This window comes from Mycteria americana, chromosome 6, assembly GCF_035582795.1.
Source record: "Mycteria americana isolate JAX WOST 10 ecotype Jacksonville Zoo and Gardens chromosome 6, USCA_MyAme_1.0, whole genome shotgun sequence".
Taxonomy (NCBI): domain Eukaryota; kingdom Metazoa; phylum Chordata; class Aves; order Ciconiiformes; family Ciconiidae; genus Mycteria; species Mycteria americana.
Window position 1 is genome coordinate 42,719,650 of NC_134370.1, and position 16,089 is coordinate 42,735,738.

The following is a 16,089-nucleotide window of genomic DNA, read 5'->3' on the forward strand; positions in this document are numbered from 1 at the left end:
CGTCAGGCCCGGAGAGCGAAGTCGAAGGGCTGGAAGTCGCGGCGGAAGGCGCGGGCCTGCGCCGCCTCCTCCGCCCGCTCCGCCGCGCACCGCCGCCAGTCGGCCCGCTGCGGCAGCGCCAGCAGCGCCTCGCTCGCCAGCACCTCCCTGCAAGCACAGGCGGCGTCACCGCCGACGTCACGCGCCAGGCGTGCCGTCAGCGCCGCGCCGCGCCCCGCCCCCCGGGGGGGAGGAGGAGGGGCGGGGAAAGGCACCGACCTGCCGAATTGCAGCGGGAAGCGGCCGCGGATGCGGTGGAAGAGCTTCTCCCCAGTGTCCAGCTCCACATAAAAGTAGGGCGTCCCCGGCTGCGCCACCTGCGGGGTAGAGAGGCGAGGAGAGGGGGGCCCGCTGCGGACCCCCGCACCCTCAGCACTGCCACAGCCTCCTGCCAGCTCTGCCCACCAGCAAAGAGCACGGTTTTTGGAAAAGAGTAGATGCTTCCTAACCAGAGAGGCACTTCTTTAGGAGAGGAAACTCGGGAAAACAAACCAGCCGACCCAGAGACACCAAACTGCATCAGTGGCTAATGTCAAACTGTAATTTCCAAGGGACAACGAAGTGATGGATCGCTTTCCACTGGGATCACCAGCTGAGGATGCATACAGGACACTACTATAATATTTTTTGTGGTTTAATTCTGCAGTTACCACTACAGAGTCATTAAATGAGAGTGCCAGGCAGTTGTGATCATTCTTAACCTGAGCTAAATCATCCCGTACTAATACAGCATGATTTTAGAGGAAGAAAAGCACGTGAAGAGATTACATTCACATTTCTCATCTGAGAAATGAGCCTCTAAGCTTGCCAACATGGGTATCAATAGCTGCAATGGCTTAGAAAGAGACAAGCGTGCACACATGCTATTTCGACTCCTGCTGCAGATCAGGTTTCCCTGTGACCACTGAGCACAAAGGAAAAAAAAAAAAACCCTATGTCACTACTGACTCCTTTCTCTGATATAACAGGAAGATTTCTTTCAAATTCTTATCCAAGGGAACCTAAAACTACCTAATGTGCAGCAGCACTGAAAGAGGGCTGGTGTTTGATATCAAAAGGAATTAATTCAGCAAGCCCTACACACAGCTGGAATAATTTTCAGATAAGCAATGCATCTGTTTTTCACAGGAACTTCACCCAGAGCAGAATACATCTGGCACACCTCCAAAGCAGATCTACAGCGGTCTGCCTCCAACAGCTTAACCCTACCATACAAACTGACCTCAGAGGGAAACAGCAGCCTAGACAGAACAGAGGGAAAGTAAATAACAGGGGAAATCATTTCATACTTGCGTGATATCTGAGTGCTCTGGGATTTCTAATAATTCAATCTGTTGTTCCTGTGCCTGTACAATAAAGGACTCTTTAATGTCTTCAGAAGTACAGTGGTCCAATGGGACAGGAATCACCTGGAGAGGGAGGACAACATTTCCGTAAAAAGAAGAAAAGACAAACCACTTGCAGAAAGCAATCAAGCCATCACTGGAGCTGGTATGCTCCTCAGTACCGCTCAGCATCATCAAACAAGACAGGTGAGCACCTGTCTGTACAGGCTTAAACTCATGAGTTTTTTTCTGTAGGAGCTGAACAAAAAGCTGAAAACTAAAAGCTTGAAAAAGTTCTCAGCGCAGCCTTCTCCATTCTGATCTCTGTGGTAGTTTAAGGCCGCTCTGATACAGTTACAGATCTGCCAAATACAGAAACTACCACAATAAACCCCTAAATGATTGACACACAAGGACCAAAAAAAAAAAAATCAAATCAAAGCGCTGGTACTGGTAGACAATGACCAGAGTTCTGCATGTATCTTTAGATTTTCAGCCCACTTCAGTTACAAATGCAAGCACCGCAATTTGTGTGCCAGTGTGAGCCGATCAGAGTCAGAGTGAGGTCTTGCAACTTATCTGAAAACCTTGTGGGCTTTTTAATCAGTTCCATGCAGGGAAAAGTTTTCCTTGCCCACTCAACACAACCAACGCTGTACTGCTGTAATAGGACAAATTAAATGACGGTGGCAGGACCAGCACACCGGTTTTATTTTTGCTCTGACTCTATCTATGGGTAGGATGACTTCTCTCCATCCTCTGGGAAGGCACAGAATAAACAGGGACATTTGAAGGTGAACTTTCTCTTTCAATTCATTTGCAGATAAGTGCAAGTTTATATTCTCCCAGGGTGACACTAAAACCATACCTGTAACTGCAGATGCTGACTCCTATAGTTTCTTTCAAATAGGACATATCTCTTTCCCTTGCTTCTGAAAAATTCCTTTAGGGCAGACTTGTACTTGGTCACTTCTTCCACCACCTCTGGAGACAAGTCAACCACCGACTGATAGTGCCCAATAGGCAAAATCAAGACATGATCAGGTAATAAGCCACCTTTGGCCAGGGCAAGATAGCACTAGAGTGAAACAATGCACACCAGTTACTCACTGCAAGCAACACTTACTTACCATGCTGTGGAAATTTACTCTCCGACTGCATTCTGAGTATCCCCCAGCCTAGCGATTTTGCCCCAGGAACAGGAAAGTCTTCTCCTCTATGTCACTTATTAGGGACTGTTTATTAGCAAGTTATTAATTACTAGAGGAATGAGAAAGAGAGAGGGACTGCTAAAGGACAAAAAAAATTAAAATATTTTGAATGCCAGAGAATGCCTTGTCTGCAGGAAAGCAGCTGAGTGAACTTCACCACTGTGGCTAGAATTTCTTACTATGACAAGAAAATCCACTTGAAAATTGTTAACAGCTTTTAAAAGAAGCCCGTGGACAAACCTGTCCCTGTAGCAGTTTGAACTGGATTATGCTATACAGGAGCAATAACTTTAAGCAAAGTGAATATACCAATGATTGAATTAATCGCAAAGATGTACTTTGACATGTCAACTTTAAAGCTATCTTATCTTCTATTTAATCTATATATAACAAAACTGGAACCAGTCATCCCAGGGAGATCTGGCATAACTCCAGACAGTGCATCCTGCTGCCAAAGCAGGTCCCAGTTTACACTGAGTTCATGCTGGCAAGTTCTACCAGATAGTAACATAAGCAAACCATGAGGGCTGGCACGGTGTTCTGGCACCATAACCCAGCTCTGCTGCCAGAGCAAAAACTGGGCCATGCTTCATTTTTTAAAAGACGCTATCTATATACTTATGTCTTTTGTAGGGGAGATGCGAAGAAACTGAAAATAAAACCAAGAGTCATCTTCAAATAAAGTTTGGTTTTTTTAAGATTTAAAAGTTGAGATTGATATTTTATATTGCCGTGTCTTAGCATGATTCTGCTGTCATGTATCAAAGAACGTGCTACAGGTACTTACATGCGTGCCAATACTAACAACCAAGTGCTTCTCAACTTCTGGGCTGGCAAGGCAGAACCAGCAGGGCCCCAGGGGCTGTGCTTTATTGGGAAAGGAAAGAGAAACAAGTGTTAGCACAAGGCTTATTTGTCAGAACAGGGAATGGAACAAGATCTGGAAGAGCTGTTAATTTTCCAGTCACCCTTCCCAGCTGATAAAGTGCTGAAGATGCAGAAGGACACAGCTCCTGGAAGCAGATCTGGTCAGAGAACTGGTGCCTCTGGGAAATTACAGCAAGGGAGGAGGTGGTGGGCAGTCACACCCTTGCTGACTGCCATTCTCATCGAGTGCTCTAATTTCATGGAAGAGCACTAATTCCAGGAATTTAGTGGTTACAGCTCACTCATAAGAAAGCACCAGCAAATTGAAACAAACACATCAAAATGAGGTAAAATTACAGACAAGGACAGATGCTGTCAAACACACTTGTCAGTTCTGGCCTATTCATCACAATCAAAAGACCTGGATTCACACCCAAATTGAGATACCTGAGCTGACCTTTAATATAAGTTGATGGCATTGATAAACTAGGCCTCTCCTTAGGGTCAAACACTATTCACATCCTCTGCAGGTTGCGCAAGAATAGACAAGCAGCTTTGCAAATGCAATAAACATGATGGGGCTTTCCCAAGAACTGCAGGAATCTGAATGTCCAATTCTGGGGTTCATTTCTGAGCAAAACAGTGTAACAAGGCTCTCCTCTCATAACATCAAACTCCAGAAGACTTTGGAAGTTATATGAATATACACAATGGCACACTGTCCTACAGAAGCAATGGGGGAAAACAGGGAAACCCACACACATTCTTTCGTCAAAACTGACTGCCATTACAGCCAGTTGTGCCTCTGCAGGCATGCATAAAGCAATGACACTACACTCAGCATAAAGTAATTTAGCTCATCGAACTGTTATGTGCAAGGACTATGCAAAGGGTTTGGAAATCTAATAAATAAAAACCGAACAACTTAGTCTCACATAACAAAGGCAACCAGACTTATCTACCAGAGGCATTTTTGAAGAATGTCTTCTTGCCCACTGGCAGGGGGAATAGCTTTCATAGAAACAAAGGGGAGGCCGACACCTGCATTTGCATTTTAAGCCCAAATTTCTTTATAACCAAAACCAACATGTCTACAGATACATGCTTGCAATAACACTGTCACTGAGAAGTCACAATCCTTAAAGATTTCATTTCAATTTCTTCAAGTCAAACAAATTCTAGTGACATTTACAGCACAGAAATACAGAAGTAATAGAAGGGCTTCCTCCCTTCCCAGTTCATTAATACTTCGTAAACTCACAGCACAGAACAACTGAAGTAGTGTTTCAAGAATGCATCAGCAGCGTGATTCCCAGTCTCTTGCAGTCCCTCTGAATGTAAACATGCTGCTTTGTGAAACTGCCTGTTGTCATGTTCCGAGGCCAGTCTGGTTCAGAGGGTAAATGGCATCAGCCCAACTCTAACCACCACAGATCCAACTAACTTTTAAATACTTTTGACTTTTCTTTCACCTACTGATTGTCAGGTTTGTAGGAAACAAGGGACCCTTCATTCCTCTGTATTCCCACAGCATCTAGCATAGTGACAGGGCGTGTTGGCAAGCTCACATGTACAGCTCAACAGCTTGAGAAAAATGAAGAATGAGATGGTCCAATGCCTCACAGGAAGAGCTCAGGAAAAAAGCATCCACATACTTACGGGGTTTTTTGGCTTGCTTGGGTTGGGAGTTCCCTCTTTCTTTCCCATCTGAGGGACGTTTCTTTCCCTGACACTTGTTCAAATCAAAGAAAAACTGACAAGCTGTTTCTTCCTGTTTAGAAAATGAAAACCAAAGTCCATTATAAGTGCATCACAGAGAGCCACAGTATGTACAAGAATTTGTTTTTTCCTGAAGAGGTGTGTAACCACCTTCGAAAAGCATCAACAGCGAAAGCACCAATATCCTGGAACAGAATGAATGAGCTCTCCTAGTAACGCAGCAGACTGCCTGCCTGGATACACAGCCTCAGCCATGGAAAAAATTCTGGGAAAGCTGCCCCAAATTGCTACATTCTCCTATTTAGCCTTATGCTGAACATTCAGAATTGCTTGATTTTATGGATTATTCAAATATCTTTTTCACTTGACAGCCAGTGCCAAAAGAATACGTTTATTTCTTAGAGATGTTAACCTCTCAACAGACTCACATAGAGGCTGAAACCATTCGACTAAGTTGTCATGTACGGAAAAACGCCACTAGAAGGCTTTAATGCTACAGAGAAAAGCATTTGGGAAAAGGATGAAAAAGAGCAGGGCTGCTCACGCCAGCTTAGCTTGGCTCCCACACAGGAGCAGAACTGCAGTCTAAAATCCAACTCATGCTGGAAGAACTGGCACGTACAGTGGAAGCATTTTTCCCAGTAAACTTCACAAGCTTTCGTGCCTGTCTTCAATTGGATATTGAAGCTCAAAGGTACAAGAATTTTTGCTTTCATCAAGTTACTGACTGCTTGGTCTTTTTAAAGCCTTACTGTCAGGGGTTGAACACCACGGCAAGTCTCAGCTGGGGGTGGGGAGGTTGTCACAGCTAAAGGAATCAGGAGGTGTCTGTCACCCTCATGCCCACCCATGCTGTCAGGTGGAAGGAGCCAGCCCTTTGCTCTGTGTGCATGCTCCAGGGAGAAAGGGTGGAGAGCAGTGTTTGCACTTCCTACCTGACACACTGGTTCAGCAAAGCCCAAGTCAAGCCTAACTTCAGGCTGAGTATTTCCCGCCCCCTGCCAATGATTTCCCAGTTTGGTTTCTCTACATTACATTAAGATATACAGGCGTAGCTATTCACATGTCCACATTAGCGGAGTATCCCACAATGCTTAGAAGCCAAAACATGCTCTGCACAGGGAAATAATCTGAGTCTCTACATTGATGAAAACAATCCACTTGTCTGATGATCAGATTACGAAGTTGGGGATTTCAAAGCTTCTGGCACCAACAGCTGAGTGTTCAGGCCCCAGGAAGGAAACTTTCTGACCTCAGGTGGCAAGCAATCAATACTTAAAGGAGCACAGAGTTGGTAACTTAGGACACTTGAGAAAAAAATAAAACAGTACCCAACACCCAGCTCACCAGCATTGAGGGATACAGTGGACATGCAACATCAAAAACAGTAGCACCTGAGCAGCCAGCAGTCTAAGAAAGAAAACTGGGGGCCAACTGCAAAGGACTAATTTGTAGTCTACAAGCTTAGAAAGATGCGTGCTGAAGTGCCCGTAGGGAATAGTCCTGACAAGCAAGCAGATCTAACTACAGCATCACCATGCAGACCTGCAGGAAGAATCATAGAATGGTTTGGGTTGGAAGGGACCTTTAAAGGTCATCTAGTCCAACCCCCCTGCAATGAGCAGGGACATCTTCAACTAGATCTGCTTGCTCAGAGCCCCATCCAGCCTGACCTTGAATGTTTCCAGGGATGGGGCATCTATCAACTCTCTGGGCAACCTGTTCCAGTGTTTCACCATCGTAAAAAATGTCTTCCTTATATCTAGTCTGAATCTACCCTCTTTTACTTTAAAACCATTACCCCTTGTCCTATCGCTATAGACCCTACTAAAAACTCTGTCCCCATCTTTCTTATAAGCCCCCTTTAAGTACTGAAAGGCTGCAATAAGGTTGCATCCATCTCTCTGATAATTTTTGTGGCCTCCTCTGGACCCGCTCCAACAGGTCCATATCTTTCCTGTGCTGAGGGCTCCAGAGCTGGATGGAGTCCTCCAGGTGGGGTCTCACCAGAGCAGAGTAGTGGGGGAGAATCACCTCCCTCGACCTGCTGGCCACGCTTCTTTTGATGCAGCCCAGGATACAGTTGGCTTAAGAAGGGGCAAACTGTAACAAACTCCCATGCATTGCATCTATACAATTTGGTTGATGCAAATAGTTTACACAGAACCCTGAAATGTTTTGACAGAAATATTCCAAGGTTAAAGCCAAACACTGTTCTAAGCTCCCTGAACACAGAGAGTGAAACCAGAGCACACACATGGGGGAGAAGGCAGCGGTACCTCTGCACACAGGGGTGCTTTGGTCTTCTGTGCCTCCTTCCGCGATTTTCGGTACGGATTTTCAGTGACATCCTGTGGCTGTTTCACCAGCTCTGCAGGGTCCATCAAGCTCATCGGCACAATGCTAAAGGCATAGAGATACTAGAACAAAAACAGATGGCTCAAATGCAAGAAGCTTTTGTCATGACTGCAGCTCTGAAGAGGTCAGCTGTGAACTAAGCCACCCTGAAATGGTAACACACAACTCAGCACTGCAAGGACTCAGCAAATCAGTGTTGAAGCTACGGCAGGACATGAAAAACACACTCCCTGTGCCAATCTCCCACCCAGTGCAACCAAGAGTTTATGGAGTGCTTCCAAGTGGCTCACTCCTTTCACTTCAAGGAAAGATCTTTTTGAAAAGCAGCAGTGTATCCTACTTGAAAAAGAAATGACCTTGATCCTTGCCTGTTTCCAGGCCTTCCATCTGTCCAGAACTCCTGGACCTTTTTTTGTTACCAGGCCTAGTTCCTATGCCTTCTTAACCACTAGCAACCTGTCCTTCTATTGCAATATTCTGTAACTTTCTTAAGGGGAGAAGAGAAACAGGTTAAAAAAAAACAAAACAGCCCCCTCCCATCCCAGAAGTCAGTTATTTTCAGTGATTTGTAAGGGCTCCTTTGGAATTTCGCTTCCTTCTTAAAGCAGAACACACAAACAGAAAATACGTAAAGCAGCTGGGGAGGAGGAAGGAATGGCAGCTTTCTAACCACTTTCCTCTGCAGCTGTTTTCACAGCTACATGCCATTTGACCAGGCAGAGAAGAACAACAGTGCCTCAGAACACATCTTGCAGCCCTTACCCTTCTGACATAATGGGCAAATGGTATCTGTTACTCAAGTGAGACTTGAGTCAAGTCTCCACTCCACTTCAGTCAAGCTTTTAAGTGATCGACACTGTCCTCTAGCTAGCCAAAGCTGGGCTTACTGCCCTATTACTTGTACTTAAGAAAAGAAGAAAGATTCAAGAGTGTCAGTACCTTTTTCTTGCTTGTATTGCCAACATCAGCAAGTGCAATAAACCTGCTCACATGCTGTGGGGTCTCCTGTAGCACTGTGTGATTTCTGTAAGAAAGTAAAACATGACTGTACTGGCATATACAATACAGAAAAGGACAGTGGGAAAACCACATGTCCTCCATGAAGCTACTCAGACAGCATATCAGCCACATACAGTCTTTGGCCAAGAACAAGGACCCTTGAGGACAGACTCACTCAAGAGATCTAACAGCAAACAGCTGCACAGACCAAAATGACATCTCATCGCAGTCCAAATACAGAGATGAGAAGACAATTCACTAGCCTGAAAACAGCCACACCTTTAAAGCTACACCTTCCTATCCTGTGAAAAGGATGATAATCTTACCCAACATTAACACGACAGCCTTAGTTTTATTTGTAGGTTGTTCTGACACCTACCTTATGTCACTAGTCAGATTTTCTATACAAAGTTATGACTGAAGATACCAGTCTCTTCACCACACAAGAGCTCTTCCACGATACATTTTCAGAGATAGACACCCCTGAATTAGTCTGAACGTTGTTTAAATGCGACTAAGGGCAACTAACTTGGCGTCAGCAATGTACTTGGATTGTAAGCAGTGGCACAGTTTTCGAGGCAGCAGGAATTATGGTAATAAGATGCATCTGAGAAACAATCTTGACCCTGTGTTGGGACTGGATGACTTCATAAAATTATTGTAAAGTTGTCCTCCTGTGTTCTTTAAAAATTGAACTCTTATTAGAAAACAAATGAGATTTCACATGGTCTTACAAACCTGTAAGGAAGTCTTTCATAATAGGCCTTCTCCAGGGCAGCAAAGTGGTACCTTGGTTTGAGACTTGCAGCTAGATCAGATACTAACTTGGAGCCACATTTCTTGGTATCTATTTCTCCCTGCAAAATACAAACCAAGTTTTATTTAAAAAAATGTCAGATTGCAGTGAAAAGAAACAGTTTTATACACAACTGCATGCTGGAAATGTAGAGACTGACTATAGTGGTTGCCATTCCCTGGAAGTGGAAAAAAAAGTCAAAAGGGCTTGATCTCTTATTGCCAACCAGAGCCTACTCATTTATTCCATTCTGTGTACTCGGGGTTTACATCCACTCATTTCATCAGTCCAAGTTTGTTGCATTTTCCTTCTCTTGGTCTTGTGAAGCCAGGGCAGCACAGAGTGAGTTTGCTAAACACCAACAGATGTCAAAATCATTAAGACAAGTTTTGACCACATGCCCAGAGTGCCAAAGCTTTAGTGCATGAGTCAAGCGAATAGGAAAGCTCTGAGGTTTCCTTAGGAAGCATTTTATCCCACTCCCATCCCTGAGAAGTCAGAGCAAAACAAAACACAACCAAAGAGCAGACTTCAAACCATGTCCTTGGGTGAAGGCTCTTCTTGTGCTGTCTTTTCCCCATTAGCCTTAGAAGTGAAGTAGGGAAGGAAAAGGGCAGGAGAAGAGAGAAGTTCAGAAACAGCCCACATCTGTCACCTATAACTTGTTATCTTTGGTAAAAGCACGGGGAATGAGACTCTGACCTGGCAGGCATCTGTCACAGCCCTTCGTTGCGGCAGCAGGACAGGCACTAACACACCCTCAAGAAAGCAGTATTCCTCTCTGTGCTCCCTCCTGCTGCCCTCGCAGCAGGCATGGCAGAGGGGAACCCAGCAGTGTCTGCACTGAGGGCTAGCTGTTCCAGCCCCACTGAAAATGGCCAGAGCTACGAAGCATCTCAGGAAAAGGAAACCCACAGACTTCTCCAGGGAGTCAATTCTCATCCATTCGATTTAGCTCCTCACACTGCTTTTGCTGAAAGAGAAACTTCAGGTGAAAGAGCAAAAGACCTAATTGTCCATTCCTCAAACTTCCTGCTTTATTTGAGTAATGGGATTTCAGGGTCTCAGTGCACAAGGGAATCTCCAAGACTTATTACTGAAATCCTCAGGTGATAAAGTACACACTCCAACAAGACGCATATTTGAATATAATCACTATTATTATACTCCTCTGGTAATCCAAGTGAGTACATTCTCAGAAGATTCATGCCAAGGGAAGCCAAGTGTGGAATGATACACTGAACTACTACAGAGAATCCCCATGGTAATTTTGAGACACAAGTTTTATTTTTAAGCCAGATCATCCCTACAACTTGTTTCTCTCCAACTCTCTAGGCTAGCGGGGTTGGCCTGGGGGGGGTGGGGGGTGGGGTGGGGGTAGGAGGAGAGGGGAGACGAAGAAAGGTTCTTTATGCTGTTAGACTGAGGATCGTATCTCTGTTTGGATGTCAGAAGATACTGAAAGGAAGCAAAAAGTGTACTTTTGCCATGGTATGCGGCCTTGCTCTCCAGGAAGGTTTCAGATCTCCTGAACTTACAACTGGAAAGTCACTTCTACTGAGGAACATTAACAACAGAAAATTGGACACAAACAAAACAACATCCTCAAAATCCAGACAAAGGAAGAATCAGAGCATTTAGTACAGCTGACTGATACTTAAGGAAATAAACACCAAAAGACTTTAAAAGTTCGGAAGGGAGGAGAAAGAACGACTTAATGTCAAGTGGTACTGAAGATACTTAGAGCACAGCATCTGCAACCACAACTGCAACCAACTGAATTCAGAGCAACATTTGTGATCAGACAAAAGCTCTTGACTCTGATTTTTCAGGCAGGGACAGATAAAACACCCTGAAGTTTCACAAATCCCCCTCCCCATTGGTCCTTCTCTGAAGAACCGGAACATCCACTGTCCGTCTTTTTTAATCTCAGCTTTCTCAAGCACTCAGAGATGGCCCAATAGCCCAAATTGCCACAGCAAGCAGAAAGGCAATCCTTTGTTGAATCCATCTGGTAACCCATTCCACCAGAAAACAGAACACTTACCACACTGTTGGCAAAAGTCCCCACATCTCTGGGCCAGGGGGATGTCAGCAATATATCCACACCTTTGAAGTTTGGGGTTGATAACAAAGATGTTTTTAATTCTGCCACATCCTTTGCGCTAAAACTGTGGGCAGGAGCTGGCTCATCCTGGGACTCGGTACCACTCAGGTATGCAATCTGCAGTCCAGAAGCACCACTGTAAAGACCTCGACGGCCTGCATTAATACACCAGCATGCACTTGAGATGTAGACGTTGCAAGTAATCTCTTAGTCGTATCATAGACAGAGGACCAAATTCAGCAGCCCTGCCTTATGTCTACTGAAACTATCCTTACAGACAGCTCATCTTCTGTGCCCACAAGCTGCAGTAAAGACATGGTTTAGCACAATGGCTCAAACCCTGCCTACAGCAAAGAAGCTGTTCAGACAACCTCCAGTCTTCTCTCCTCACTGCTATCTTGCTTCCCAAAAATCAATCCATATCAAAAGCTCAGTATGAAGGCTGAGTAAAAAAAGCCAACTGCAAGTGCCTTTACTTGTTACATTTTTTGTCAGGTGGCATTCTAGAAAGAAACTAGTTTTTCCTTTTAGCTTTGCCACAGCTTCATTACCTTTAAAGATGACAATTCTTACCTCTGCTACTCCAGTACAGCCTCAGAGCATAGCAAAATCACACTTCAAGTAGGAAAACTTACCCATACAAAGACAGGCACGCTATGGGAATAAGATATTCTCAAAGCACAGGCTCTTTCAACCACTATTCCTTTTGGTTAGCAAGTTCAGTGTTAGAAAACAACAAAAAAAGCAGGGTTTTCTTTCACATTTTACATAGCAGATTGTATCAGCCTTTCAATATAGAGTTCAACTCCAGTCTGAACCCCAGAATAAGACATGCCACCTTAAAATTTCCAGAAAAAGGAAGGGTTTTGAAGTGGGAAGATCAGAAAACGTTCATGAAAGCACCATTGGGCAAATGCACATCCCTTATCACAAACCACCTGCAGCCTTACCTAAATAAGTGATGTTCTCAGCTAATTCGCAGCCACTGATGTCTGGAAAATAGCTCACAGTCTCTTGGTCATTAGCGCCAAGCACGTAGGTTGGAATTGGAGCTGAAGAAGAAAATCACATGCACTCAGTCTGCTTTAATTCAAGTACATTAGCACAAGTTCAGTCCACATTTACTAGGAATCGCAGCAGGTCCCATCCGTTCCTACAGACCCCAACACCACTCCTCTGCAGCATGCCGAGGAGCAGCTGCAGAGGAGCACAGAATAAGAAACCTTCCTTCAAAATAAGTCTCCAAGCCTGCTTGGAGATGCATATAGATGCATATAGCATCACAGATGTTTCCACAGATGCATACAGCACCAGCAGAGAATAACCTCTGCTTTAACTACAACTCACTCCACTGCCTACGTAAGAAGATCGGCTCTAAAATGATCCATATCCCTAAAAACATGGGTCTTCCCTAGAGCAATGCTAAGTAAATGCCAGAGCACAGGGACACCTGGTGATTCAGTTTGAGCTGATCTAAATTCGTACGGCTATCAAAAAACTGCAAACCATTGATGTTTTAGGGGAAAAGCTCAAGTTTATCAGCTCTTTGATTCACTTGGTAGAAGAACTTGCTGCATGAATTCACCTAGAACTGGTGGATATAATAATAATTTAAAAAAAGCAATGGGAAGTACCAGTTTTAATTTCTCTATGGCTAGGCGATCAGTAAAAATTTATTTCTCCAAACAGCCTAAGTCAAATCTTTTCAAGCTATTAAAAGTTAAAAAAAGCAATGACCGAAGTCAGAGACACCTCCTGTAGATTTCCTGGCAGACCAGTACGCCAGGAAGCTGGTCAACAGTTCACCTGGTCAGAAGGTCCTAAGTTTTTTGCTGAATAAAAACCAGCAATAGTTTCCTATTTAAGAAGGGAGAGCAGCAGCAATACAGCAGCTCTGCCACAGCTGTTGTTAGACTGTTGCTTGAAGTTCCAGCTCCCACAGTCAGAAGGCACAGGAGATTGCTTTCAGTTGCAGAGCAGAGTTTGAAAACCTTATGAATGGCTTAAAACTAAAATGAAGTGACATGAATCTTGTTTGTACCTATGTGCATATAGGTGAGGCTATAAGCTACAGTTTTTTTCAACAGTTCAAAGGATAAACACAATTCAAGTGAGGATGAGCAAAAACGCATCGGTCCAGGGAAGACTTTGCTGTTAACACCCACTCTTCTCCCTGCGTGCACAGGAGAGCTTCCTCGGGGAGTGAAGTTTAAACCAGTAACAATTCTCCTTATATTCTCATAGCAACAGGAACACAAGGCAGCATGCCTCGCCATGGCAAATCATCAGCCACAAGCAGCAAATGGGACAGTCTTTGTCCAGATGGCTCACACAGACACACAAACAAGAGGGGGATAACTGGGGAATGACGCAGTAGCAGAGAGGAACCAGAAAGGAAGAGTCCCAGCTCCTTTCTAGCTTGCCTCATGCCAGGGGCGAGAGCCAGAGTAGCACTGAAGAGGAAAGAGGAACACTGCAAATGCTTGTGAGGTAGCATCCCCCTTACAAGAGGGGTGTGGAAAGAGGCAGAGAAGTCCACATAGGACTTTTCACATACATGGCTGGGAAAATGTCTTCAGCACAAGGGCTACGGGGACCGAGGACGAATGGGCAAACCCTGCTCCTTTGGAAAGCCTTCTGATCTCCATGGCTAAAGAACAGAGATGCTCAGCCCACCAGCACCTCTGCTTTCCCCTTTCTCCTCGGACCTTAATGCAGGGAGGGGAAGAATAGCACTGCTATAGACTGCGGAGAGGTCTGTGGTGGAAGTGTGAAGGTGGGTGTGAACAGGGAATGACCGGGAATTTCTGTGAGGGAAGCACCAGGAGTGCCAGAAGAAGGACGATACACTGGCAGGCGTGCTGGGATTCTCATGGCCTGCTGACTGAAGCATCATAAACATCTACGTGCAGCTTCTCAGGCTACCCAGGCTGAGAAAACACAGACCGTCCCACATGGCAGCCTGTAGGCTGAAACTGTAAGGAGGTGATGGTAGGAACAGAAGTGGAGCCATAAGATATCCAGGCAAGGAGAGGGAAGATCCTTACACTAATTAGAAGTATCCTGTGTCTCTCCTATGACTGCAAACAGCACTGGCCAGATGACCCAGGCACAGGCCTTGATGCCCAAATCATGGGCAGACCACTCGGACACATGCATCTTCATGCCCCCGAGTCTAAGAGCATGACAGAAATGAGTTTTGTTTTAAAACAAACCCATCTTTCCCTCCTGTGTGGAGTTTTCCTACTTGAGTTTAACTGCGACTTCTGGATTCAAAAGTATGCTGCGATGAGATAGCAAAGTGGGTCGCAAAATAGTACAATCACCAGCATCCAGAGTGGCAATGCCTTCCTTACCTTTCTTGGCCCCTGTGCGATACTCTGCCCATTCTGCCTCTGAAGTAGAGCCAAAAAAATTCCCAACGCACAAAAGCATCTAAAAACATCAGATAAAGCGAGAGTTGCCATTTGACCAAAGACATAACTTTTTTGCTGATATGCTGTATTGTCACAACACTGTGACATGCATCACTTCAAGAGCATTTTGTTTGGTATGGTAAAGAGGTTCCTCTATGTTTATGTGTGTCCAGTATTAAACACATAACAGCAACATTAACAGGTTTAAACGTGACAAAGTAAACGCGACAGTTGCTCTTTCGCACTCCCTGCCCACAGATTATGGCTCCTCCCAGCACTTTGGTGCTGGACAAGGAGAGCTGAGAGGGTGCAAAGCTCCTTCCACCGCCCCTTCATACACCGAGCAGAAAGAGGGTCACGACCCCAGAGGGACGAGCGCGGCTCCGGACAGCAAGACCTGTCCGAGCACCCCCAGCACATCCCTCCACGCGAAACCCACGCAGGAACTTCTCCCGTCTCACCCCGGGCAGGCTCCTGACCTGAGCCATCCCAACGCCCCTGCTCACCCGCAGGACGGGTACGGGAACCGCACCCACTCACCCTCGCCCGGTGCCCCGCAGGGAGCGGAGCGGGACACCCCGCCCCGGGTCCCCCCCAGCCCCCTGGAGCCTTACGTCGAAGCGGCCGCTCTTGCCCTGGATGGCCCGGACCCGTCCGAAGAGCGCCTCCAGCCGCCCCTCCACGTCGCCACACGCCAGCCTGCGGGACACAGCGCGTCAGCGGCCGGCACGGCACGGCACGGCACGGCCCCGCCACCCGCCGCGCCTCAGAGGCCTTAGCCGCCCCCGCCGCCCGCCCCGTCCCGCCGCACTCACACACGCAGCGCCTCAGCCGCCATCGCGGAGGTACTCGAGCTAGAGAGGAACCGCTCCGCCCCGAACCCCCCCCCCGCTTCCGGGTGCGCCGTCCAAAGCGCTCCGCCGCCGCTTCCGGGTGCGCCGCCGAAAGCGCTCGCCGCCGCTTCCGGGGAGATCGGCGGTATCTGGGCAGGAGTGAGCGGGCTCGTCAGGGACAGCGTGCACGGGAATGTGCCTGTCACCCACGAGGGCTGAGGCAGCTGCCTGGCGTCCGTGCGGGGCCAGTCTTAGTTGCCGTGGAAAGGTCCCAGCAACGGGAGAGGTTCCCGAGGGCTGGAGAAAAGCAAATGTTGCCCCTCTCCTTCAGAAGGGCAAGAAGGAGGGTCTGGGGAACTGCCGGCCAGACGGGCCTCACTGCGATCCCTGGGAATGGGTTGGAGCAACCAACCCTGGAA

The 16,089-nt window shown here is 46.3% G+C and overlaps 1 protein-coding gene and 1 non-coding gene across 3 annotated transcripts; both read right to left on the reverse strand.

The window, feature by feature from the left end:
• Nucleotides 1-2: 2 nt before the first annotated feature.
• On the reverse strand, nt 3-15,769 carry CWF19L1 (CWF19 like cell cycle control factor 1). Of its 2 annotated transcripts, XM_075505504.1 has the most exons (14): nt 15,653-15,769; nt 15,452-15,536; nt 14,778-14,856; nt 12,372-12,473; nt 11,362-11,576; nt 9,257-9,375; nt 8,459-8,543; nt 7,441-7,581; nt 5,102-5,213; nt 3,363-3,442; nt 2,233-2,442; nt 1,329-1,448; nt 259-356; nt 3-147 (listed from the first exon to the last, which is right to left on the reverse strand). In XM_075505504.1, the coding sequence occupies exons 1-14, from the start codon at nt 15,673-15,675 to the stop codon at nt 3-5; spliced, it is 1,614 nt and encodes a 537-aa protein (XP_075361619.1). In that variant the 5' UTR covers nt 15,676-15,769. The 2 variants fall into 2 exon arrangements, with proteins under 2 accessions (XP_075361619.1, XP_075361620.1); XM_075505505.1 differs by lacking the exons at nt 15,452-15,536; nt 15,653-15,769 and adding an exon at nt 15,378-15,438.
• On the reverse strand, nt 1,612-1,753 carry LOC142411983 (small nucleolar RNA SNORA12). The gene has a single exon (XR_012776342.1). It is a non-coding gene; the product is annotated as a small nucleolar RNA SNORA12 (small nucleolar RNA).
• Nucleotides 15,770-16,089: the final 320 nt, after the last annotated feature.